Here is a 27,118-nt window from a genome sequence, read left to right on the forward strand (position 1 = left end):
CTGAACTCAGACTTGAAGCACTTTGAGATAGAAAACTTGCATTAACATTTGCACAATTGGTGATTTGAGCTACTTTAATCAACTTGAGCTTTTACCTTCAAGTTAAGTGTGTACAGCCCAACCATAACAGGCCATCAATGAGTCAAGGCAACAGTGTTGTTTTTCACCCAAAACTGGATTAAAAACTTTTTTGTGCTGATATGACAATTTGGCAAAAATGGGCAATTACTTGATGGTGTAATTGTTCACTCGTTTGACTTTAATGCAGGCAACATGGGATTGATTTCCGCGCTATGGCGGTTTAGGATGTAGTCTCCTTTTCACCTGTCAGCAGGGATAAGCTCGAGCATCCCCCTGACCAGGATTAGCATGTTGAAAATGAAGGAATGACTTCAAATCAAAGAAAATTTTAAACTCAAAGAGGAGGAATGTGGGAAACCCTAGTGGAAAATAAAATTACTAATCACAGTCTAAGGCAGGGGTGGGCCGCTGTGGGTGCAGGATTTTGTTCAAACCAATCCAGCACAGACAGTTTAACCAATGGGGTTTTCTGCTAAAACAAGAAGCACCTGACTGCAATCCACTGATTGCACTTCTAAGATACCAGATTTGTGGAAAGGTTTCCTCTTTAGTGTGGAATAGTTTGCCCACCCCTGGCCAAAACACGGATTTAACAAATTTTAAACATTATACACCTGCAATTTAGTAGGACCCTTCCCTCTATTACTTTGGCAGGTTTAAAAAGTTCAGGCAAAAGCTACAAAGACTATGACAGCACAAGATACTTTTTTTTATGAACACAGCATAAAATTGCCTTTCTTAAATCCTCAGCATCTCGGGTATTATTAAAAAAACATTTGGAAAGAATAGAAGTTCAACACACTATCTGCTGGGATGTGAGTGAATGACTGAAAGTGATAATTTTGCATGAAGCCAACACATTTTGATTGGGAGTCCTTTCGCTGTCAGCCTATCCCAGGCAAAATGGATTAGTCATCTATCGTCAATAGCACTTACTTGAGTGGCCTGGTGGGGCGAGTGGTTTGCGCGTTGGCCTCACAGCTCTAGGCTCCGGGGTTCAAATCTAGGTCACGTCCACCTGTGTGGAGTTTGCATGTTCTCCCTGTGCCTGCGTGGGTTTCCTCCGGGTTCTCCGGTTTCCTCCCACATTCAAAAACATGCACGGTAGGCTGATTGGACACTCTAAGTTGCCCCTAGATATGGGTGTGAGTGTGCATGGTTGTCCGTCTCCTTGTGCCCTGCGATCAGCTGGCCACCGATTCAGGGTGTCCCCCGCCTCTGGCCTGGAGTCAGCTGGGATAGGCTCCAGCATCCCCCGCGACCCTAATGAGGATAAAGCGGTTCAGAAAATGAGATGACAGATGAGTTTTTGTGACCTTCAAGTCCTTTTGGGTAGTAAGATTTATTGCATTTCATTGCTATTTCAGATATTGGTCTACAGGAGGAAATAAATCACCACAATTAAATTCTTCTATTAAAAGGGTCGGCAAATTTTCAAACATTGTGGTCTAAAACTTCACATTTAAGACAATTAAAATGTTTTAATATAACAGTAAGGTTCAGGCAAAAACAACAACAATAAGTAAGATATTTAGCCCCCTCGACCACCCTCCCAACCCCCACCACACCCCAAAAAAATCAACATCAAAAAGTTGGTGTCATCCAACTCCATCAAAACTAATATCACAATACATTTTTACAATACCAGTGCATTTCTTTGATACGTGTTGCACTCTGGAACGTGACAATACGTACTGTGTTTCAGCAAAATTCTGAAGAAAAGAAAAATAAACATCTGTTCAACTTACATAAACACCTTTTACCTAAATCTTCTAAAATAAACTACCAGAAACCTAGTGGAGAACGTAATGCCCTTTAGATCCTGCACCTTATTCAAGCAGAATCAGAAGACCACTGGTTCTTTTATTGATACGCATATGCATATACACACAAATACAGTGCAATAAGAATACATTCTATACTGCTTATGTTTCTACGACAGTTGTTTGAACCCCTTTAAGACTCACGTTGTCAAAGTTTGCATGCCTGGAGTGTAATGCTATCTGCAGGCCAGCAGTTCGAGTCCACAGTGCGTACATAGTCATCGTAGTCAGTCGAGAAAACTAGCGAGTGCACGTACGCTGCTTTGTCTGAGGGCTCTGGGCGAGCGGTGGCAATACCGCACTTATAAGCATATTCTATTATCTGTAACACATGGGTTTCAGATGTGAAGAACCGATAAACATTGGTCACATATCAAAATAAAAATCATCATGCTATACAAGAGCCAAAATGTTACCTTGACAGCAAGTTCGAGAGAGACCTCCCTGATGGAGCTGAGAGGTGGGTACAGCCTTCCCTCAGACAGGTCCTTTTCTGTCACTTGATCAGCAAGAGCCTTTTGTACAGTAAAGATACATTAACATCAGAATAATCCGCAATAGACACAAACCATCATGCCTATGATAAGTACATTGTCCTTTTATTGTGGAGTGGAATTGTTATGGCGCTTGCTGTCTCGAGTAAACTGGTGTGGTTTCTCTAAAATAGCTCAAAATATATACGCATATGCATACACATACATATACGCATACATATACGCATACATATACGCATACATATACATACACATATAATATATTAAAAATCTTGCCGACTACGCGATAGAAAAAGATTCTTCCGACAACTTCATTGTTCTCAGCCTGTGCACAATCCTACCACTTATCTTTAAACAAAAATTTGCATTTCAGCAATGTATCAATTAGGTACATATAGTTGCTGCTTGAAAATATTTATTTCATGTATGTTGTTTTCGTCAGATACTATATTAGAGGCTGCATTGGATTGGATTGGATTGGATAACTTTATTCATCCCGTATTGGTGAGGTTAGTATATAGGTGCGGCTATTATTCAGTGTATATGTGCTGGTCATTATAACGGAAGAAATGGATTGATGAATGGATACAGTAGTGGCTAGAGTCAAATGTCAATGCTACCTCTGCTGCAGTAAGAAAAATATCTTCAGTGATGTGTGGAATACCGCAGGCGGTGACGCCAAGGCCTACACCGGGGAAGATGTACGCATTGTTTCCTTGACCAGGATACAAGGTCCTCCCGTCCGGTAAGGTGACAGGATCGAATGGACTGCCACTTGCAAAGATGCCCCTTCCCTGCAGTGCAAGGCCAGTATTGTCATTGAACTACTGCACGTGTATTTTCGATCTAAAATAAAAGGCAGGCTTTGATATGTTTCCACAATACCTCTGTAAATGTGTAACATTGCTCTGCGGTGCATTCGGCTTTACTGGTCGGGTTGCTGAGAGCAAAGATTATAGGGTATTGGTTGAAAGATGCCATGTCCCTGATGATATTCTCTGTGAAGGCGCCAGGAATGGCGGCCACACCTGAAAGACAGATAGTGACAAACAATACAGAGGGATAAAAAAAAAGACATTTTGAACTTCCAAAAAAGAGGCACGCTTTACTTGAGTATAAATTTGAGCCATTAAGGTATTTTCTGGTAAATAAATTTAGTGTAACTTGGTCTTTACTGCTATCTTAGCAATTCTGGAAGGCAAAGTGAAAGATCTGTCTGACATATACAGCCTCAATTCTAATATTAGTTCCGTTAAACTCGATTTATTCCTCCCCAGTTGTCTATTCTTTTCCTTTAGTAGTATTTCTTTTGGCTGCAATCCTTCCTGAAAAACGAAATAGCTGTTTTCACAGCTGTTATTATAAAACTCTCTTTTTTGGAATAACCGAAGTCGCGGCCTTCTTGTGCAACAATGAAAAATAAATGTATTAGTACTCGGGACCTCGTTTCCTGGCAGCCTGAAGGTCTGTTTTTTGCCGTCGAGTTGCATACCTAGTGACTGTATAGTACACAGCTGAAATACGCATACCAAATATATATATTACATTGCTTGTGGGTCGCACATATATATATATATATATATATATATATATATATATATATATATATATATATATATATATATATATATATATATATATATGGCTACAGAAGACTTTGATGTGCAAAAAGTCTGTTTTCAGAACTGGTTTGCACCCACTAATAGCAAATGGCATGACAGTTTGCTTGGAAGTGAACAGAGACCACCTTTCCGTCGAGGTCTCGGACCAGCTGTTTGCTCCGCACCACAGTTTGCTGGTTTGTATCTACATTTGCCCAAATGGTGTGTACCACAACCTTTTTATTTTAGTCCGGACCAGACAGTGCAGGTGTGAATATGTCAAATGTTTCTGCTAGTAAATTGAAGCAGACCATTAAGTCTGGAGGGGCTCTTTAAAGATTAGATGGAAGGCATCATATCCAAAATCATAAGCAGTTTTAGCGCCACATTTCCTATTTCATCTTAGCTTGCGCATTTGACATACTTTATACAACAATTGTCATGTTTACCAATTAAAGCTGTAGGTTTCAGTTCATGAACCACATCCTCCAGGTTCGACATCTGGGGGTGCTCGTGCGCAAACCTTTCCTTTTCATAAGTCAGGTGATCTCGACCCTTAGAAATGTTTAGAATGACAAAGAAGAGGAAAGTAACGATGGGTGATTCACAGAATGGAAGTTATTGCTTGCTAATATTTTACCTTTGAAAAAGGCTTTACATCCTATTGAAAAATGCAAATAACTGTTTCAGCTTGATGGTGGTGTTGGTACTTAAATCATTTAAACTATTTGAATTTTAATATGCTTGCAAACATTTGTGATTGTAGATAAAATGAAGCAATATAGGTCCGGAGGAATACATAAAGTTTCATTCATTTTCTGTACTGCTTGTGGGCAATGTTCCCTCTAAGATGCGCACGTGCCCAATTGTGCACTACTCTCGTGTTCTCCACGCACAGCAGACATATGGAACACACAAAATAAAACTGGTGTTACTGGTGTCTGCCTATAGTCAGCATTTATGATGTTGCTCTCACTGGTCCTCAGTGTGCTCAGGGAGGTTGTCTTATTGCCTGGACATATGAAAAATTAGAAGGAACATTGCTTGTGGGTCGCACATATCAAAACACATACTGATGCCCAGTCAGAAAGATGGGGAATTCTACGCAAGTAACATTGAATTAAAAGTTGACTACATTTCTTTCACTTTAGAATTTGGAAGTAGAGAAAAACGTGTCAGAAGAGGAAGAAAATGCAAAGGCTAAACAGGCAAGTGTAGGGGAGTATTTTTTCAGGATTTATGTATTTCAATAAAGACACCTTGACAATTAGGCCCTTGGAATCAACCATCCAGATCTTCTTTAAACTGTCTTCCTCAGAAAGGCCTTCTTTCACCATGGCCAATGTAATAAGCTCAGCAATTCCCATTGCTGCCTGGTACAAACATGACAGTGAAGGATAAATTTAACAGTGAGATTTTAACATTTCATAATACTGTAAAGGTAAAGAGAGCTGAATATTGATTGACAAATGAATACAATCAAACAAACCCTTATTTGACTTGTTTGTCAAGCACAATTTCAAAAAGAAGTGTACACAGTGGAGTATATGCCAATTGAAAATAAGGCCACCATTTTTACTCTTTGCAGATCTTGGAAAATAAACAAATCCTTATCCTGTTATTACTTTAACAGATTTCTATGGGACTTTAATTTAAAAAAAGGAATAGTATTCTCATTTGTATATGCCACACTTACCTCCCCTGCACCTTGGAACACGATTGTGTGGTCACACATTTTGCCCCCGGTGATGCGGAGGGCTGCTAAAAGACCGGCAACTGCCACTGCAGCAGTGCCTGGAAGAAATTACAGGGGAAAACCATTCAATTAAATATATGAGGGAAATACATCACCTGCAGTCAAACTATATATTAGCAGTATGTAAAATTAGTGCAGGTTGACCTATGCAGTGATGAGGCCATCTATTCATCATTTTCATGTTACATGCTGTTCAGGATTGTCAACAAACTGCTCCAAAACACTTAAAGACTTTAATGTTGCCTTAAAAAATACTTAAAAGCGAATACATAGAGGGGACACTGCCATATTTGTTTATTTCTTCTTTTTATTTTTTTAGCAGAGCATTCATAGTTGTTTCTAAATAGACCAACCGTTATATATATTTAAAATGCAACACACCTCGTGAGTAACCAAAATTGAGTACTATTCAAATTGAAAGGGGAAAATGAGCAATGTCTGACATGTTTTAGTTCTATTAAAGGAAGCTATGGAAGTGCACCTGAATGAAGTGTGCACTTGGGATTTTATAGAGTAGATGAAAAAGAAAATGTGTATACATCCTACAAAGATGAGAATGGACCAAATTAAGTAGACTCAAAAAAGGTGAGGATGCAGAATTTTGGCAATTTTCCCAGTTACCTTGGATGTCATCGTTGAATGTGCAATACATATCTCTGTACTTGCCGAGCAGGCGGAAAGCATTTACGTTTGCAAAGTCTTCAAATTGAATCAGACATTCCAATCCATACCTGTAAACAAGACGGAGAGAGCTTAAATATTTTGTGGAAAAATATTGTTTTAAAGAAACAATGGATGGGAAAAAACAACCAAGGTTTCACAGTAAAGCGCATGCAGAAAGTGCTGTTTCAATTAAATCCAGAGGAGGGCACTCTACACCACAGTTTTGAGTGCTAAATGACCGCGTTGACGCTCACGATGTAATGCTCGGTTTATGAATATGCAAGGCATCCTTAAAAAAATTCACATCAGGTCAAATGAAATTGTGTTTAAAAAAACACTTAATCAATCAAAACTACAATACAATGGCCAGCATTTTGAATTACAAACTAATGCCGGCGAGCCAACTGATAGTGTAGACCAGGACTATGGCTCGGGAGCCATATTTGGCTCTTTTGATGGGTGCATATGGCTCTCCACTCACCTCTGAGGTAAAATATGGAAACTGTTGGTGAGAGAGCTGAGTCACGAACACACCAATAAGAACGTCACATCGGCACTGAAGCACCGACATGACCTCTAGCACCTTTTTAATTATATATATTTTTTCATTAGACTCTTCTGCATGCATACTCCCATTGATACTCATTTATTAGCAAGAGCGTAACACTGTTGAAAGAATTCAGGGATTTTTGTACTTTAAAAGTGATGAAATGACTAGAAAAAGGCCCACATTTTTATTTTTACTTTTAAATTCTGAGTGTGGCTCTCAAGGAATAACATTTGAAAATATGAACTGCTATGGCTCTTTCTGTTAAAAAGGTTCTCGGCTCCTGGTGTAGAGGTTCACTCGTCTGGGGGTGGTATGATTGTGAGTGTGAATGGTCGTCTGTCTCTCTGTGTGGCCTATGGCTGACTGGCAACCAGTCTTGGGTGTAGTCTGCCTTTCGGCCAAAGTCAGCTGGTATAGGCTACAGCAACCCCCGCAATTTTTACATTGTAAGGCTTGCAATGATGTGTGGAATGGAAGCTGAATAAAAAAAATGATGCCTGCTTCCCTGACGATGACTTACGAAGAGAGGTCAAAGGTGAGAAGAAAAGGATGACAAAAAAGAATAAAAGAACCAAGACAAAGGCCACAAAGTGCTCTTCCTCACTAGCAGTGTTAACCAGGTTGCTTAGCGAGATGTGTAATTAAAAATATTTGATATTGCAACATGGGAGCCAGTGCAAATAGTAGATGTTATACAGTAAAAATAAACTCAGCATTATGAGCCGTTAAATTAGATTTCAGAGTGATATTTAGTTGAGAATGCCAAGTTCCCATGACTTTCACCAGATGGTCCTTCTGTGAAGGAATTTACAGAATGTTTACAAAGACTGCTAAAAGTATGGTGTAACAAGGGGGACGGATAGAATGAACTGGATGAACGTGTCACTCCAATGACTCTGTCCCATACCTGTCAACTTATACATTTTCCTGTATTTTATAGGTTTTTTGATCAGTTCAAATTGTGTACGCTGAATAACAACTTTTGTATTGTAATTTTTTAAAGTATGTTTTTTGTAAAACCAATCTTATTTTACATATTTCGGCTCTAATCCGGATCGTCTCGGTCACTTGTAGCAGACAAAATAATATTGTCATGCTTTATGCATGATATGCGCATCCGCCTTTTCACTATATATATATATATATATATATATATATATATATATATATATATATATATATATATATATATATATATAGTGAAAAGGCGGATGCGCATATCATGCATAAAGCATGACAATATTATTTTGTCTGCTACAAGTGACCGAGACGATCCGGATTAGAGACAAAATAATATTGTCATGCTTTATGCATGATATGCGCATCCGCCTTTTCACTATATATATATATATATATATATATATATATATATATATATGTATGTATATATATATATATATATATATATATATATATATATATATATATATATATATATATATATATATAGTGAAAAGGCGGATGCGCATATCATGCATAAAGCATGACAATATTATTTTGTCTGCTACAAGTGACCGAGACGATCCGGATTAGAGCCGAAATATGTAAAATAAGATTGGTTTTACAAAAAACATACTTTAAAAAATTATATATATATATATATATATATATATATATATATATATATATATATATATATATATATATATATATATATATATATATATATATATATATATATATATATAGCGCGTGAGCAAGCAATGTACTCAGATAGTCAAGTGGTCAGCGTTATACAGCGATATCTATACAATCACCAAGTGATTGTGTACTAGCTACACTTTAGGGACAATTTTAGACCTTTAAGTGTGCCCTATGTGAGTAAATATGTGCCGTGTTACATTTGTATGGTTTATTATCATTTGAATAGGGGGAATTGCAATCATTAAAAAGGGGAGCAATTGGCCGAGGTTGACAGGTATGGTGTTGGAAAATCTAAAGTCAAACACAAAAGAGACCTGTGGTATTGTATGACTTCACAATAACAACAAATGTCGTTGAGTGGGTTCTACAGTTAGAATCAATGTGATGCTAACTCGATTACAAAATAATCAGTTCATTCAGTGGCCATAATAACTAAACATAGCATTTTTGAGTGCATCTGTCAAGCTCCAAATATCTGCACATAGTACATAGGGCAATTGGTTCCTTTCTATTCTACTGATCACGGGGTGATGTGGTTTTTCTGTGTCATGTTAGATGTTCAATCATATAAATCTGAGTTATGCTGTTGACCTAAATCAATTCCTCCAAGATCTACTTTTCTAGGAGTTAACCTTCCATGATCTACCTGTTTTGCAGACCACCGACAAAGCAATAATTTATGTTGATATACCCCGCATTAGACTCTATCAACATGTATGGCAGTGGCAGGGAACAAAGCTGAAAATCTACTCTCGATTCACAATAAAATTTACTGCTGACATGCTAATAAATTCATAAGTCTTAGCTAAGGAAACCAACAGAGGGTAGTGATCAAAATGATATTGTCGTACGATCTATGAATAGTTCCTTGGCAATCTACTGGTAGATCCCGATCTATGTAATGCCCATCCCTGGCCTAAATGCTTAAAGTTTCTTCTACCTCCCACATGCAGGGTAAGCTGGTTGAACACTCTAAATTTGCCCTAGGTGTGAGTGTGAGCATGAATGGTTGTCCACTTCTTTGTTCCCTGCGATTGGCTGGCCACCGATTCAGGGTTTACCCTGCCTACTACCCGTAGTTAGCTGGTAAAGGCATTTCAGAAGATGAATGAATGAATGTTGTGTCTTAGGTCACCATCCCATTATAACAATTGATGCAGAAATCCAGGCAATTCCTTAGTGTCACCCATAGCAAACATACATTTGAATGTGACTGGATTAATTATGATGATATATCATTAAGATTTTTTCCCAAAATAAATGTGTGGATTGAGCAAACAAAACATAAACTCTTTTCACTCTCCTGAAATGTAGTCGAAAAACACAGAGGGTACAAGAGGACAGGATAAAACAGCAGGGCTCATGTTTCAGTGAGTGTGTGAGAAAGAGAGGAAATTGGGACGGGTCATGCAAACAGAGCCAGCTGCCACCAAAATTCACTACACACCTGCAATGCTGTCATGCAAACATGGAGGTGAAATCTTTTTTTGTCATCATCCCCTAGAAAGGAAATATTTTTCTTCTGTCTGTCATATTATGCTATTTTTCCTTCAGTTTTCTGTGAAAAGGGAAATGTCTTAAAGAGAGTGCCATTGGTTTTTCTCTTTCTGCAGCACTACAAGAATTTGATGCCTAATTCCGGGATTGAGCGCTTGGCTGCCAACACAGCAGTCGTGCTGTAGAGAAAATCTGTTTTTTATCAAGCAAGGAGCAGCTCAAAAAGCACTGCACGTAGACTGCATGAAGACAACGAATAATGGGACAAAGAAGGGTGCTATAAACTGCATTGGGGCTGGTAGGAAATGAAGAGAAGCAACTGAGGGCGCTGACCTTTTGCGGTTGTGGCTTCCTATTGGCAAGGTCATCAAAGTTCACACACACACAAACATGCACACACACACAGACACACACACACACATCAGGGTTACCGAATATAAAATGGTCAGCTGTAACAGAAGGGGCAACTCTTCTCCTGATTGAGTTAAAAGAACAGATTATGCTGTTTAGTTGTCAAATGGAGGAGTATCATCTTTTTTTAGGATGAAATGAGAGGGTTTAAAATCGTAGGCACTTCAACAAAAATATGATGATAGACAGAAAAACAGACATCATCTAACCATAGATTACTTATGAGGTTTTGGAATTGAAGAAAAAGACAAAATCATCCCAGTTTAGAATCTTCTTGGTGTTAGAGTTTGCCAATGAAGATAGAGGGAGTGTTTGGGTTTTTATAGTTGTCTGTCTGTGCGCGTGTGTTAAGTGTATGCAAGACGTGTTGCCTATTTAACTCCACAACAATAATTGGGTACACGGTCAATTGGTCGCCGGTCTTTTGGTCGCCGATCTTTTGGTCGCCGGTCTTTTGGTCGCCGGTCTTTTGGTCGCCCGGAAGGTTATTAATAATTACCATTTAAATCGTTGCTCAAATTCCCTAAATACAAATTGCGAATTACTATTTAATCATACTTAATGCCTTAGTAATTATTCGGCTAAAGAAAAGCTCCAAATTTCCCAGACTTTTATTGTTTTTTGTTGGAGAACTTGTTAAGACCCTGACTGACATAGCTTCTTAAAGGGACAACGCATGTACATACAAACTCTTATAGTATAAGACTTATACACTCACAAGTCGGCTCAGTGAAACTGCTCATGGCCATTGTTGGCTTTTATTGATGCGTAGAGCGTGTTGTTTTACCTTGTTTTGTCGCCGGTCTTTTGGTCACCTGTTGTCGCGGTCCGGGCGACCAAAAGACCGGCGACCAATCGACCGCACACGCAATAATTGTATTGACTTTCAAATTGAATCCTATATACTCAAGATTTGCCAATGGTTAACTGAGAAAAAAACTGTATAAGTTGATATTAATTAGTCAAAACTAGTTCCTGCATTGCAAAATTGAAAGGAAATAAATGTATTTAACTCAGTTTCAACTGTGATGCAAACGCTTCTACTGTAGAACTAATGAGGCCAGACCAACTGTATGCATTGTGGATTCATCGCATTTTTATATAAACCCAAGTAAAAAAAGCTTTTCTATTGCAATCCATACTTCATCCAACGACTGCAAATATTTCCATCACCAGTAAAAAAGAAAAGATCTGTAAATCCCACACATTACAAAACCATTTTTTCCTCCTGCTGACTAGAGCCCAAGTGTTCACTTACACTGCAATTTGACTTTACCCAGTCTGAGTTTGTGGCTGCTATAAAAAGAAAAAAAGATTGCAGAACACCAGCAGATTTATGGACTGAAGTTTAATATGTGTGTCCAGTTCCATGTCAAGAGTGTGTTAAGTAGCCAGGTGGGAAAGTCCTCATTCTATTTGTTCGAGTTGAAATGGCTACAATTTTAACAAAACCTTCTTAAAGATGTTGCACAGCATAACCTCGTTTAGTTTTGTCTTTATCTGAGCAGTTTTTTAATACCTTTTTTGTGTGTCCACAAGTTCTTTAAAATGAGCTAGTTGGTGACTATATGTTGAAGAACAAGTCAAGATTCTCGACTTTTTTGTATTCATTCATTCATTTTCTGAACCGCTTTATCCTTCCAAGGGTTGTGGGGGGTGCTGGAGCCTATGCCAGATGACTTTCTGGCACGAGTAGACAGACAACCATTTACGCTCACACTCACCTAGTGGCAATTTAGAGTGTCCAACCAGCCTACCATGCATGTCTTTGGAATATGAGAGGAAACTGGAGTACCCAGAGGACACCCACACAGGCCCGGGGAGAACATGCAAACTCCACACAGGTGGACCGACTTGAATTTGAACCAGGGACCCCAGAACTGTGAAGCCGACGCGCTAACTACTCACCCGCTGGCCGCCCGAGTTTTTGTATTCATTCATTTTTCTGTTTGAGTGCAATCCTCCAAGTTCATGCTGCAATTTGCATGCCATTTAACCTGAAAAATGAATGCGCATGTGTTTCGATTCCCTGTGAAGCAAAAGTCTTCCAGTGTCACTTATATTTAGTATAGTTGAACCCAATGGGGCATGATGAAATATGAGGCAGATCACTGTCAGAGGTTTTGTATTTGTCACAATCTTGCAGGCACTTATTTTTCATTCATTTTTTTTTACCGTTTATTCTTAATAAGTCATGTAGGGGAATCGGCTATCCCCAAGGTGTCAAAATAATGGCTAGTGGAATTCGATCCGGCCCTGGGGTTGTTTTGCCTAACACGCACTTTGTAGCTCATTCATAGAGTACATACCGAAGCAAATGCTTTTATTTTTTCAACACTGGCAGTGTAAAACCAGAATTTTGTGACTTTTGTGATCAAGCACGTGAAATGGTGCACTTTACTCTATTTCCTACCCACAGTTAAAGTCATTCTTTCACCCAAATTATGTGCTGTATCAGCACAATGATCAGTTACATCTAACCTAAATCAAGAACAAAAAGTAAACCTGATGTTATGACATTATTGTTGATGAAAGATTTCAGATATTTGAATGGCAATCAATCTTCTACACTAAACAGCATTGCTGAAGTTACTAAGTTGATTGATATTGTGCATTTAGATCAATCAGATTGGATAGTTACTTAGCTGTTTAGCTTGAATGACTCTGAAAATCAACTACTTTTCCAACTGCCAGGTGGGAGAGGCTAAAGTACAAGTACAAAGAAAGACCAATTGCTGGTGAAAAGGTGGAATGGCGAAAGTAGGAAAGAATGCTTTTGTGATGAGGGAAGGGTTTTAACAACTGAATGGTGCTAGGAGTTATTGGCCCCTGGGAGAAAGAGAGGGGGTTTGTGGATTTATTAAGGCCTCACTCAGTCTTGAAGCTACTTTGGGATGGGTGTGACAACTGCTACGTAGATGCCGCTTGATATTTGTGTGCCATTCAGTGGAAAAGTTCCAGTATGATTGTATTAAAAGTCAAAGTTATCTTTCAACATTGGTTTCAAAATCCATATATTGCTGCTATGGCAAAATGGGAGTACCGGTCATGGAGTCCGTGCTTTTTGTGTTTGTCAGAAAAATAAACATGTATATTACTTATAAACCCTTAGAGCTATAATCACCCAGTCTCTCAGCCTGTAATTATTCAGTTTCCACCAATCTGGCTACTTTTCAGGAAGAATCTCTGATGTTGCCTGTAGTTAAGAAGCTACCTAGTTATTAGAGTTGTGGCCTCTTTTTGCCGATTCTATTTCTGTTCTTTCCTGACAAGACCTAACTCTGCCAAAGCAGACCAGTGGCTCTGATGCTTCTACAGCTGTGTGATATCTATATAAGTATGCTTAGACATATAAATAAATAAAATGTACACTAAACTGTCATCAAGGACACGGACTCAGTGCTGTGACGTAATTTAATGGCTACGAATAAAATCGCTAGCTATAGGTAATGTGTTTTTTTTGTGGCCCTGTGATCACTTTTCAATAAGGTCTGCTCATCGGGAACAAAGCTGGTTATTATGCACAGTTTTGAAGAGCTTGGAAACCTAAATTCCACTCATAAATGTTAAATCGTTCGCTGGTGATTTGCTCTCCAGACAGCTGAATCTCACGAAATGTGTCTGCGTTCCACACTATATGCATATGGTAGGCTCCAAATGACTTAAGGGCACGTATGTCTTATACATTCGGAGAAACCGGGCAAATGAGGATTTGGCAACTCAAGTGACCATACCTGTCTGACACTGCCTTCATGAACTCATCCAGCAGTTCATCATATTCCGGGCCTCGCACCCTCTTATGCCTGAGCCCAATGTACAGTGGATCCTGCAACAGTGTCTGAAAAACACCAAACAACACATGACATGTTTGTAGTAAGTCTTGATGGTAATGTTAAGCATGAAGAGAACAAGCCACAAAATTTGCTTAGCAATTTAATGCTTTCTATACATGTTTTATGTTCTTGCAATTTTCCCTAGGCCGCAAGGCCAAATTCTTTCAGTTTTAGTAGTTTGAACTTTTAATCCCAAAATCTTGGCAGTTGCTTTCAAGCCTAATTTGAGGATGCATCCTTTACTTCCCATCCAGTTTGAATATATAATTACACAGTAGCTCTAAAATAAGTAAAGCACGGAGAGAGAAGTCGCCACCTTTCCATTAGGAGGTTAGAAACTATCCCAAGGATAAATTATAGGAGGGGTGGCAAAGTCTGGTCCTCAAGAGCCCATGTCCAGTCTGTTTTCCATATCTCCCTCCTCTACCACACGTGAATCAAATGATCAACTCATTAGCAAGCTGTCCAGAAGCGTCATACAGATGCGGAATATTTGATTAATGTGTGTTGGTGGAGGGAGACATGGAAAACAGACTGGATAGGGGCTCTAGAGGACCGGATTTGGCCACACCTGCGCCTAACCCTAACTCTAACCTTAACCCTAAACCTAACCATAAACCTAAACGGTTTAGGTTTATGGTTAGCTTTAGGCTAAACCTAACCCTAAACCAAACCCTAAACCTAAACCTAACCCTAAACCAAACCCTAAACCTAAACCTAACCTAAAACAAACCCTAATGGTTAGGGAGACATGGAAAACAGACTGGATAGGGGCTCTCGAGGACCAGACTTGGCCACCTCTGATTTATAGGAAGATGACAAGTCTTTTCCTGGCGGGCATATATTGGACATTCACAGGCAGCAGTTCGCCAAGGTAAATTGTAATTTAAAAACGCAAAACGTGATCTCTTGATGTTTCAAAGTGGAGCAAGAGCAGTGCCACTTTGGTGGTCATTTCAAAAGTGATGCAATCGCATGCAATGAGAAAAGTCATGAGCAATGATACAAATTAATCGCTCCAAGGTTTTATGATCTCAGTCATAGTAATTGCTGTTGTGCTTCTTCAAGGCAAGAAAATAATGGTACTTTTAACAAAACAGACCATCTCAAAACTGGAATCAATGGAAACAAGACTAAGGATTTGTTCTACCATTACCAACCTCCTGACCTTCTTTCTCACTGTCTCAATCAACTTCTAGCCCAGAGCTTAAAAACCCAAGGCGTATAAGTGCTCTATTCAGCCCCACTCAGCTCTTTTGGGCTGTCATCTCTTAAGAAAAACACAAAAATGGAAACTTCAACCACAGCGATGCACACTGAAGTCTAATCTGTTAAAAAGTTCTGAAAAAGTGGCATGAGTAAGCTTGAAAGAATAGTCTTGCCCTGACATTTTTCTTACCCATTCTGGCTTGATGTAATCCTAGGTTGAATATGCAGCAACAAAATGAACACATAATTGACTTGTAATTTGACTATAATAACACTATTTTTTTTAAATTGCATTTTTTTTTACTTCATTGTTAAGCCTACTAGGTTCGAATCTTGGCTCAGGCTATCCTGTGTTTATATACTTTTGCTTGTGTGTCTTTTTGTCTCCCTTATGAAAGTATAATTTCCATGCCAACTCCGATCCCGTGTTGAAAGTATAACGTGTTTGAAAAGCATGAAATGAGAATGTAAATGGATGTTCATTGACACTGGGTAACAGTTTCAAAGAACACACAACAAAAACAAATGTTGTTTTAGAGCAGGGGTCTCCAAACTATTCCAGAAAGGGCCGTAGAGTTGTGCGGGTTTTCGTTCCAACCAATAAGAGTAAACCTTTCCACCAATCTGGTATTTTAGACGTGCAATCAGGTGCTTCTTATTTTTAGCAGAAACCTCATTGGTTAAACTGTTTTTGTTGGATCGGTTGGAACAAAAACCTGCACCCACAAGGGCCTAAAATCTTAATGTTTTGTTCCTTAAGACATTTTGTCATGACTTTTGCTTTATTGCAAGGTGCTCATCATGCTGGGAAAGACATTCTCATCTAATCTCATCTCATTTTCTGAACCGCTTTATCCACATTAGGATCATGGGGGGTGCTGGAGCTAATTCCAGCTGTCTCCGGGCCAGGTGCGGGGGACACCCTGAATCGGTGGGCAGCCGATCGCAGGGTACAAGGAGACGGACAACCATGCACACTCATACCTAGGAGCAATTTAGAGTGTCCAATGTTTTGGGAATGTGAGAGGAAACCGGAGTACCCAGAGGAAACCCACGCAGGCCCGGGAAGAACATGCAAGCTCCACACAGATGAACATGACTTGGATTTGAACCCAGGACCCCAGAGCTGTGAGGCCGACGCGCTAACCACTCGCTCCGCCGGGCTGCTTGGAAAGGCATTCTTCACCAAATTGCCCCTGGATGGTTGGGAGAGAGGTTCAATTGACGCTAAACAGTTTCTGTTTTTTTGTTCACCAGTTCTTATATCGTATGTGCGTTGCAATAATTACAGTTGACCAATCCATGCTCTACACTGTCCATGTCATATTGCCGATGTGTATTTCTTTAACCACATTTAAATTTGGAGTGATTGAAGTTCAACTGGACGAGTTGAAGTCTGTCTTGGCAAAATAAATGACAGGCTAGCTTCATCTGTGTCACACAGAATCCTTTAACGTTGCTATGCCTTTACCATCATAACATGGATTACATGTATACAGAAAGATGTGTAAACATAGACTTAAATGCAAGCTATTTTTAGTCTGTTTAAAGCTACAGACATATGTGGTACACAGTTTTGAGTATAGCTCTGTTTGCTGGCTGGCAGGTACTTACTTACACGAATTGGCACTGCTTTCCCAGCTGGCAACCATCAAGGGTAATGTTAATTCTCTAAAGGGTGTTGCCTCTTTCGTGTGAGATTAAGTGCGGATGGTTGATTTGTGAAGCAATGTGTGCCTGAGTAAATTGGAATATGTGCCTGCTCCCAGAGGGCGTGGAAATAATCTATAATTTAAGGAGCAATTTAAGAGTTTCGTTTCCAAAATTATCCAGTTTATTTTGAACATGATCACAGTCCTTTCCATGCTAATGCACGTACCAATCAACGTAACTATTTATTCATTCATCTTCCGTATCACACATTCTTGTAAGGGGGTTGCGGGGGCCTGTCCCGGCTGATTTTTGGCGAAATGCAGACTACACTCAAGACTGGTCGCCAGTCAGCAGCAGTAGGACACACAGAGACACACACTCACAATCATATCACCACCAGTGGGAATCGAGCCAGCACCCTAAGTCAGGCGAGTCAAACCAATTCCACAATGGGCCAAGTGGGTGCAGGTGTTTTCCTACCAAGCAATGAAGATGACTCCTTGGCACTAATCTGTTCTATTTCAACTGTAATTAGTTGATTCAGGCAGATGCTGTTTGTTTCAGCAGAAAGCCCATTGGTCAAGGTGTCTGTGCTGTTTGAGTTGGAAGGAAAAAGTGCACTCACTTGGGCCTTTGTGGAATCAATTTGACACCTGTGCTTTACACCATCAGGTGGCGGGAACTCTGTATCTTTTCTTAATATCAAACAATGGAGAAAAGGCAATTGATTGATTAAAACTTAATGCTTCAACGTAAAATGTCAAGTTTTGATTGCACTGAGTATATAGTGGCATAGGACCAAAAAACGGGCATACTTTGGTTTTGTTTCAACCAACCAAGGTGAACACTATAGCCAAATAACCAAGTGCTGAATTGTCCTCAGTCTTTGCTTTTTTCATCACTTACCTTCATATGTTTTACAAGTAAAAAACAAATGACTGAAAGCACTTTGGATTTAATGAATGAATGGCAAACTCTGCCACAAATCGTCATGAAACTTTTGCAGTAAAAATGGTAAAAAGTACCAGTATTACAATTCAAGTGTGGTGTATGAATTATTTGTTTTGAGCTGTTTTATTATTTTCTCCCAGAAGTTTATCCCTTTTCCTCTGACTTTGTGTAAATGGTCTAATGGAAATATAAGGCTACATTTTTATAGGTGCGACTTTATTCATTCCCATAAGTGTTACCATGCAGAATGAATAATGGCAAAAAAAATCTATAACAAAAACCATAAAACATAATATATGTTTTAGAAATGGGCAGCCTAGTGGATGAGTGGATAGCACGTCAGCGCGTCGGCCTCACAGCACTAGGTTCAAATCCAGGGTCGTTCTACCTCTGTGGAGTTTGCATGCGAAAGGCAGACTGCACCCTAGACTGGTCAACAGTCAGTTGTAGGGCATACAGCTATAAATGTATTTTAAGTCATTTAGAAAAAGATATTTCAATAACTACTGCATGGTGTTCTATGCATGTGTCTAACTCAGGGGTGGGCAAACCACTGTGAGTGCAGGTTTTCGTTCCAACAGATCCAGCACAGACAGTTTAACCAATAGGGTTTCTTCTGAAACAAGAAGCACCTGACTGCAATCCACTGATTGTACTTCTCAGATACCAGATTTGTGGAAAGGTTTCCTCTTTAGAGATAAGAACGAAAGTCCGCACCTACTGCGGCCCTTTGAGGAATTGGTTGCCCACCCCTGGACTAACTGCTTAATGTTATTTTATGGACAGCTCCTTTAAGAGTGTATAATAATGTCATAATGACCTAATTGTTTAACAGTTCTGAGTAAGTATTTAAATAAGGATCTTTTGTCTCTTACTCTCACCTCATTGTCTGTGCCCACGTCCAGCATAACAGGCAGACATTTCTGAGGGGAAAAGCCTCCACAGGCTGTGTAGAGGGCCAGTTTCCCCACTGGAATTCCCATTCCATGGCAGCCGAGGTCTCCCAAGCCCAAGATCCTCTCACCATCCGTCACGCACACAGCCTGTCAACCATCAGGACAATGTTACTTGCACTTAAGAGAATAGCATTTCTGTCATTGTAGAGGGCCAGTTTCCCCACTGGAATTCCCATTCCATGGCAGCCAAGGTCTCCCAAGCCAAAGATCCTCTCACCATCCGTAACGCACACAGCCTGTCAACCATCAGGACAATGTTACTTGCACTTAGGAGAATAGCATTTCTGTCATTGCTAGGGGTCAAAATGCAAAATGCAGCCATTCTGTCATAAATCAAAACTATACTTTTCATTAGTCCACCCCAAATGGGGTGAAGCGAGTAAGGGCATATTCACACCAGGAAAGTCCATAGTTCTCCTTCTTTTGTCCAGACCATAATAAAATTGATGCTTTTTTGCTTTGGTGAGGTTTCATTTTTATATTTGATAGAGTCCCAGGACTTGATAAAAAACCAACACATTTATACAAACATCATTCTATCATTGAGGCCCAATGGCTTGAGTAGTTAGCATGTCAGCCTCACAGCTCTGGGGTCTGTGTGGGTTTCCTGTAGGTACCCCCGGTAAAATGACCAATCTCTCAGTTTTTATATATATATATATATATATATATATATATATATATATATATATATATATATATATATATATATATATATATATATATATTTACATTTACTTTTCTTAGATTTTTGCAACTTTCTACTGAAATTTTAGGGTGGGTTCTGCTAGGTAGAGGACAATGGGTTGTGGAATGTCTGTGCTGAAGCAAATACCCTACTGTTGACAGCTGTGGACAGGTGGTTGAGGTTAAAGGTACATTGAAAATACCAAGAATAGTTACTGTTTTCATCATTTTGCTCTAACAAGATGATGACCAATATGCACTTTAGATGCTCTTTGCACAGGTTGATGTAAGCAGCCAAAAGTAATTTGGATGACCTCCGTCCACTCTTGCTCGTTTTGTGTTTTTGCTGCTTTTCTGTCTTAATGATTTGATTTGGTGATTCTCAATGATCCCATTTACCTTAATTTGGTTTGTACTTTGTGCTTTTGCTTTGTTGTTCTGTGTAATCACCCTCTTGCTACTGCCACAATGAAATTTCCCGAATACGGGATGAATAAAGTTATCCAATCCAATCCAATATTATCCAGAAATGTATGGATTATGCTACGATTATCCTTAATCATGGACTTGTCAAAAATGGCACAAAATTTTAGTTGAACGGCATCTGCTGTAACTGTGGACTCTGCCTCTTTCATGTAAATGCAAAACTTAAATTTTGATTTTTGCGGAAAAGAGAAATGAGCAAATATGTCCATTGTTGAATGAAAATTTATTACCGCTCTACCGTAAGAACATTTCATCTTGTTAATATGCTGCTTTGTTTTTTTTTTTTTAATCTGAGATGATGTAGAAAGCTATAGAGTATTTTCTGTCTCTTCCTAAAGCCGTCAACTCAAAACCCTCAGTACACAGTACAATGGAAATGTATTACGACCAAATACTGAAGGCTCCAGGCATTGCCACAGTTTGACTGGTACATTACCTTTACATTATTCTCTGGCCAGTTTTGTAGTATTGATGCAATGTGGCCACTGTCATGGATGGAAATGAATAGCCCCCTGGAACACAAAAAAAATCATATAGCAAATTGCTTGTTGATATATTTGTTGTGGTAATTTCACTACTGGTGGCCCGGTGGATGAGTGGTTAGCGTGTCGCCCTCACAGTTAACCTAGGTTAAAATCCAGGTCGGTCCACCTGTGTGGAGTTTGCATGTTCTCCCTGAGCCTGCGTGGGTTTTCTCCGGGTACTCTGGATTCCTCTCACATTCCAAAGACATGCATGGCAGGCTGATTTGACCCTCTAAATTGCCCACAGGTACGAGTGTGAGTGTGAGTGTGAATGGTTGTTTGTCTCCTTGTGCCCTACGATTGGCTGGCCATCAGTTCAGGGTGTCCCCCGCCTCTGGCCTGAAGTCAGCTGGGATAGGCTCCAGCACCCCCCGCACCCTAGTGAGGATAAAGCGGTTCAGAAAATGAAATGAGATGAGATGAATTTCACTACTAACGCAAAAAAGTCTCCTTTTGTCTCAAGTGTTCAAATAAGAAAAGAGACAAACAATTTCAAGGGAAACAATAAAATAATTTGGTTCAGTTTAAATGTGTTTGTGATTTGAAATGAAAACAGTAAAGACATCCCTATTAAAAACTTAGTTGTCATATTAAATGTTAAAGGCATGTTGGTGCAACAGGCTTAAATGTTGAGCCTGCAGCCATGAGCCACTGTGAGGAGTTTACTTTGGATCGCTAAGGCTGCCAAAATTTTCATTCATCTTCATCATTCCCTCTTCTGTTTCCTATTGGAGGGGACCAATGTCCTTTGCTGGGAGACAATTCTAAGATAAAGAGATCATGTCTATGAGTGAAGTCTGGCTAGAGCAGGGGTAGGGAACCTATAGCTCGGGAGCCATATGTGGCTCTTTTGTTGGGTGTATATGGCTCTCTGCTACCTGTGTGGTAAAATATGGGAACCGCTGGTGAGAGACCACCTAAGCCCGGAACACACCAATGAGAGCATCACACTGTAGCGCCGACACTATCTCTAGCGCCTTTTTAATCATAATTTTTCTTCATTATACTCTTTTGCATGCATACTCTCATTGATTAACCACCGTGAAAAATATTCTTAAAAGAATTCAGAGACTTTTTTTTACTTTCAAAGTGGTGAAATGATTAATAAATGCACACATTTTCATGTATTTTTACTTTTAAATTCTGAGTATGGCTCTCAAGGAATAATGTTTGAAAATATGAATTGTTTATGGCTCTCTTCGTCAAAAAAGTTCCCGACCCCTGGGCTAGAGCATGTTTTTTTCCTCAGGAAACCCATCTGTTGATGATAAGGGACATCTCATCCCTGTATCAGCAATAGTAAAACTGTCCCTATTTGTAATATTCCTTTAAAGTCAATGCCAGATGAAGTAAATAATACAAAACATGCAATCCAACAAATCTGAAAAGTTGTAAAAGGGTTGTAAAAAGAAAATAAAGCAAGTGTCCCATAAAAGTGAATTTGCAGCTTAGGGGAGAGGAGAGAGAGTTTATTTTTCTATTTACTGTAACTATCAGTAACTATCATTAAATCAGTGGGGGGAGGGAAAAAAACAACAAATCACAGCATGTTACTCTAGTAAAATAGTCTTAGTACAAACATCCATCCAGCTGCCATACCACCCATCATTGAAAGGATTGCGGGGGTTGCTGGAGCCTTACCCAGCTGTCTTTGGGTGAAATGCACACTACAACCTAGACTGGTCACCAGTCACTTGTAGGGCACACAGAGAGACAAGCAACCATACGCACCCACAATCATACTGACACCAGCGGGAATTGAGTCTGCGCCTGCCCGCACCAAAGCCAGGCGAGTGGACCTCTACACCATAAGGCGGCTGCACTAGTACAAGTGTGAATATCAGGATTTGTGTTCAGTTTATGGTAGTCAACAGTTGGCAGTAAAATACTTACCGGGCCTCTAACAGTTATACATTTGTCTTCATATGACGTAAAATGTTCACTTAATACAAATAGGTGTAGGTGTGTTCATAATCCATGTTTTACTATACCACTTCCCTGAATTAGACCCTATTCCATCTGAATTACAAATGAAACTACATTTTAGCTGCCCACTAGCCAATCCCAGATTATAAAAAAATAATATTAAAATAATGTCAGGAGAATAAAGATTATGATTGACCTTGCTTCAAATCAGATGATGCGCAAAATAGTAGCTAAATCCATACAGAAGATATAAATAAAATACATAATGTAATGAGGGGCGCCCTGGCGGCTTGAGTGGTTATCACGTCGGCCTCACAGCTCTGGGTTCAAATCCAGGTCGGTCCACCTGTGTGGAGTTTGCATGTTCTCCCCAGGCCTGCGTGGGGTTTCTCCGGGTACTCCGGTTTCCTCCCACATTCCAAAGACATGCAAGGTAGGCTGATTGGACACTCTAAATTACCCCTAGGTATGGGTGTGAGTGTGAATGATTGTCTGTCTGCTTGTGCCCTGCGATTGGCTGGCCACCGATTCAGGGTGTCCCCCGCCTCTGGCCTGAAGTCGGCTGGGATAGGCTCCAGCACCCCTTGTGACCCTAGTGAGGATAAAACAGTTCTGAAAAAGAATGAATGAATAATATAATGAAAATATTATGATGGACTTGGCCTTTGATCAAATGATTCACAACTTAGTAGTAAAATCCATGCAAAAAAATGTGACTTCTTATATTTTACATGATCACCATGCATAAATAGGCGTAATATAATTATACCCACACAATTTCAGGCCCATATGCAACTTTTTATGTGTTGTAAACAGGAATACCTAAAATTCCTACACGGCAATTATGTGGAATGTGAAGAGCTGAAATAACATTGAGAAAGTTTGGCCTAAAAGTATGACATTTGCAAAACAACTGTATGAGAAAATCAAAGCAGACAAGCATAGAGCTGGCAAAGCCTTAATCTCTGTCTGATAATGTTAACGAAAACATTTCAGTTGACGTATCCCTCATCCATTTCTCATTTTCGGGCCCTCTGAACTTCGATATGCTGTTAAACTCATACCATTTGACCCAGATAAAGTAGAGCAAAGCTGTTTTAGTAGATGACACACCACGACCCCCCTCTCCCCCAACACACACACCCATACACACATGCACACACAACAAAGTTACTCTTGGCAAAAAAAATACAAGGAAGCAAAGAGGCGAAGTTGAATAAGTGACATCAACAGTCATAGAGTTTTAATCCATCATCACTATATAAAAATAGCTATTACTTTCAGAATAAAAAAAGGTATAAGTGATAGACTCATTTGTGTTCCTTGGCAAACACTTATCTCGCACCTCTAAAGAGAAAGTGAGACAAAGGCTAGGATTAGAACATTTCCGTGTGAATTTTTATGGTATTTATTAAGTAATTGTAGTCTGTCTACACTTCATAAACGGATTGTTATTAAAGGAAGAGGGAAGCTTTGTATTCAGCCCATCTGTCAAATCACATCCATCAATCAGGGAAAAAAATTATGATTAAACAGTTTGGTAAAAGATTGTGATTGTGATTGAAAATTTTACAGTTGTAGTCGATTTATTGTTTGATGGACAAAACGTATGCATTGGACTGCTGCTAGGGAAATAGCAGTGCTTAATGGCTTTTGCCTATTTTCTAGATGAAAGGAGGACCACAAAGCAATGAACTGCCATGTCTGGTTTCTCTTGTAAGAGCGTGGCGAGAACAGAGAGGGCAAAGCAAACAACCTGATGACATGAAACAGCATAGAGGCTGACCTGCAGCTCGGCACAAAACCCACTACAGAGACTGGAAAAGTGGTGCACACTCGACCCCCTAACACACTGAGCCCTAACCAGAAGATGGCCTCCAGTCTTTGACCCGTGTCCAGACTAAACATAACCAGTCACCATACTTTAGGCTCAATGCATTTCCTTAACCTTCAGTGTGCTGGACACACTCCATTAGTGAGCCACATGAGGTTGAGCTTCCCTACTTTGAACCATAAGAAGGGTTTGATTAGAGTAGCAGGATAACGCATTAACGTCACATTCTTCGACTATGATGTCAATAGGCATGCATTGTACATAATGTACGTAAAGTACATGAAAGGAAAGGGATGAATGAATAAATTCATATGTATTCAAAACAATAAGTTATTGCCCCGGCGGCCCGGCGGTTTGAGTGGTTAGCACGTCAGCCTCACAGCTCTGGGGTCCTGGGTTCAAATCCCTTGATCTGACTGATGACCAAAGTTTTGTGAGATTTTATGGACTGGCTAGATGAAAATTGAACTTTTTGAATGGTGTGTCCCTCAGTACATTTGGCATAAGTGTAATACAGTCAAATAGGCAAACACAATAGTGGTAGTAGGACCTGGACAGCTTCAGTAAGGGTAGAAATTATAAATTCTTTTCACCAGAAAATGGTGAAGGAGAATAATTGGTTGCTAGTCAGTTTCTGACCTCCAGCCGAAGCACACTCGTGTTCTGCGGCAGGCCAATGATCCAAAACACACAAGCAAAGCAATTGCTGAAGAACAAATTCATTTTTGTGAGTTGCCTAGGCAAAGTCCAGACTGTGAAAGCAATGCTGTGACTGCTGGGACAATGCTTTAAAAGGGTGTTAATGCTCGAAAAGTGTCAGTGTTCAGTGTTTCGATACAAATGAACTATTCTGCAAGGAATACGTGTTCCAAACTATCTCCAAGGAGATGTGGAAAAACTCTTTGCCTTTAATAGAAAACACTTTAGTATTTCAATTGTTGCTGCTGAAAGGATCCGACTAGGTTTAGAAGGGGAAATTACATGTACAATTACACATGGCTAGACAGCTTTTTTTTCTATTAGGGAATGTACTAATCACATTTATAAACTATATTTTTTGCATACTTGTATTTTCAATATCTTTTTCATATGTGCTTGATGATGTCATACAATAAAATGGGGAAAGTATGCAAAAAGATAATAATAATTATGGGAAAGGGGCAAATACATTTTTATGGCACCGTGGTTTCAAACATTTTTTCCTAAAATAAAAACAAATAAAAAAAACATTTAGAAACCATTTATCATCCATCCCTGACAATTTGAGAAGGGGACAAAATACTTTCTCACGGCACTGAATATAATTTGCAAGCACAACTAAGTAGCATAGCTGTAGAACCATCATGCTGATTTTCCCCAGTTGGAAATCCTCTTTTTGTCAAGGACTAAGGAATTGTGAACAGATCCAAATACTACAAGAAAAATGGCGTCAAAATATTAGAACCTGTTCCCAAAAGTAAAAAGGAATTTCACCTTTCAGCTCAAGAGTGACCTAAAGAATATGTCCAGATAAAACATTCACAACCCTGACACTAGAAGAAGGATAACGCCTTGACACAGCACAGCTTTGATTCAAATTGAAACTCTTTACTGACCTGAGGATTGCTGTGGACAAGCTTTGCCATCAGAGGATCATAAATTAGGGCATTGTTTTAACTGATTGCTGCCACATAACGCCTTCCTGTCATATGCTGTTGACATAGTAGATTTATGTAAAAAATGTTGCGAAACATTATGGAAGCTTTTGTTTTTTCTTTGGCATTCATGAACTGCAACGATGCGTGCTATTTGGAGATGAATAAATGGCCATTGTACTCAAAACTGCTCTCTTCTACAGTGTGAAAGTATGCACAGTATGACATTTTGCAATAGCACTCCAAAATTAACACTTTAGATTTGTCTGCCAGACCAGCTGCTGGGATGCTGGGATTAATACCAATGTTGGAAAGTTCAAATGGTCCTCACTGAAAAAAAAGCTGTTTCCAGTAAAACATTTAACAGGCAATGTCTTTTTTTAATGAACACATTCAAGTGACCACAAATAACACTGTTGAAATGCAATAGAAAACCGCATTTGAAAATTTGGCACAATTTCTTACGAATAATTTTGCTTTGTTTGCCTTTTCGCACTGCAGTCTACTTGACAGGATGTTGATAGGTTTTTAGTTGTTTGGTTTAAAATGTGCTCAACAACCACACAAATTAAGAAGTAGGAGAGTCCTATATAAGTGTCTGATGTTTGCAGGGGCCAAATGTGATGCTCAAGGCGCCTGAATCAACTGTTGTACTGACTTCCCTTTTTATATACATATATATATATATATATATATATATATATATATATATATATATATATACACATATATACATACATACATATATATATACATATATACATACATGTACATACATATATATATATACATATATAGACATATATATATATATATATATATATATATATATATAATTCCCTTTGGCTCCGTGCCAAATCAACTAAATAGGCTATTCTTTAACAGTGTGATTAGAGCAACATGTA

At 39.2% G+C, this 27,118-nt stretch overlaps 1 protein-coding gene across 1 annotated transcript in view; it reads right to left on the reverse strand.

The window, feature by feature from the left end:
• Positions 1-1,658: 1,658 nt before the first annotated feature.
• me1 (malic enzyme 1, NADP(+)-dependent, cytosolic) overlaps positions 1,659-27,118 on the reverse strand; it is a 61,250-nt gene continuing 35,790 nt past the window's right edge. The window contains exons 5-15 of the mRNA XM_077598559.1: positions 20,732-20,807; positions 19,048-19,209; positions 14,255-14,358; positions 6,377-6,486; positions 5,696-5,793; positions 5,259-5,372; positions 4,449-4,554; positions 3,284-3,426; positions 3,019-3,192; positions 2,321-2,419; positions 1,659-2,226 (exon numbers count right to left, since the gene is read on the reverse strand). Coding sequence (XP_077454685.1) covers positions 2,053-2,226; positions 2,321-2,419; positions 3,019-3,192; positions 3,284-3,426; positions 4,449-4,554; positions 5,259-5,372; positions 5,696-5,793; positions 6,377-6,486; positions 14,255-14,358; positions 19,048-19,209; positions 20,732-20,807 — 1,360 coding nt within the window. The 3' untranslated portion in view covers positions 1,659-2,052. The remainder of the gene's footprint in view (positions 2,227-2,320; positions 2,420-3,018; positions 3,193-3,283; positions 3,427-4,448; positions 4,555-5,258; positions 5,373-5,695; positions 5,794-6,376; positions 6,487-14,254; positions 14,359-19,047; positions 19,210-20,731; positions 20,808-27,118) is intronic.

This window comes from Stigmatopora argus, chromosome 4, assembly GCF_051989625.1.
Source record: "Stigmatopora argus isolate UIUO_Sarg chromosome 4, RoL_Sarg_1.0, whole genome shotgun sequence".
NCBI classification, from domain to species: domain Eukaryota; kingdom Metazoa; phylum Chordata; class Actinopteri; order Syngnathiformes; family Syngnathidae; genus Stigmatopora; species Stigmatopora argus.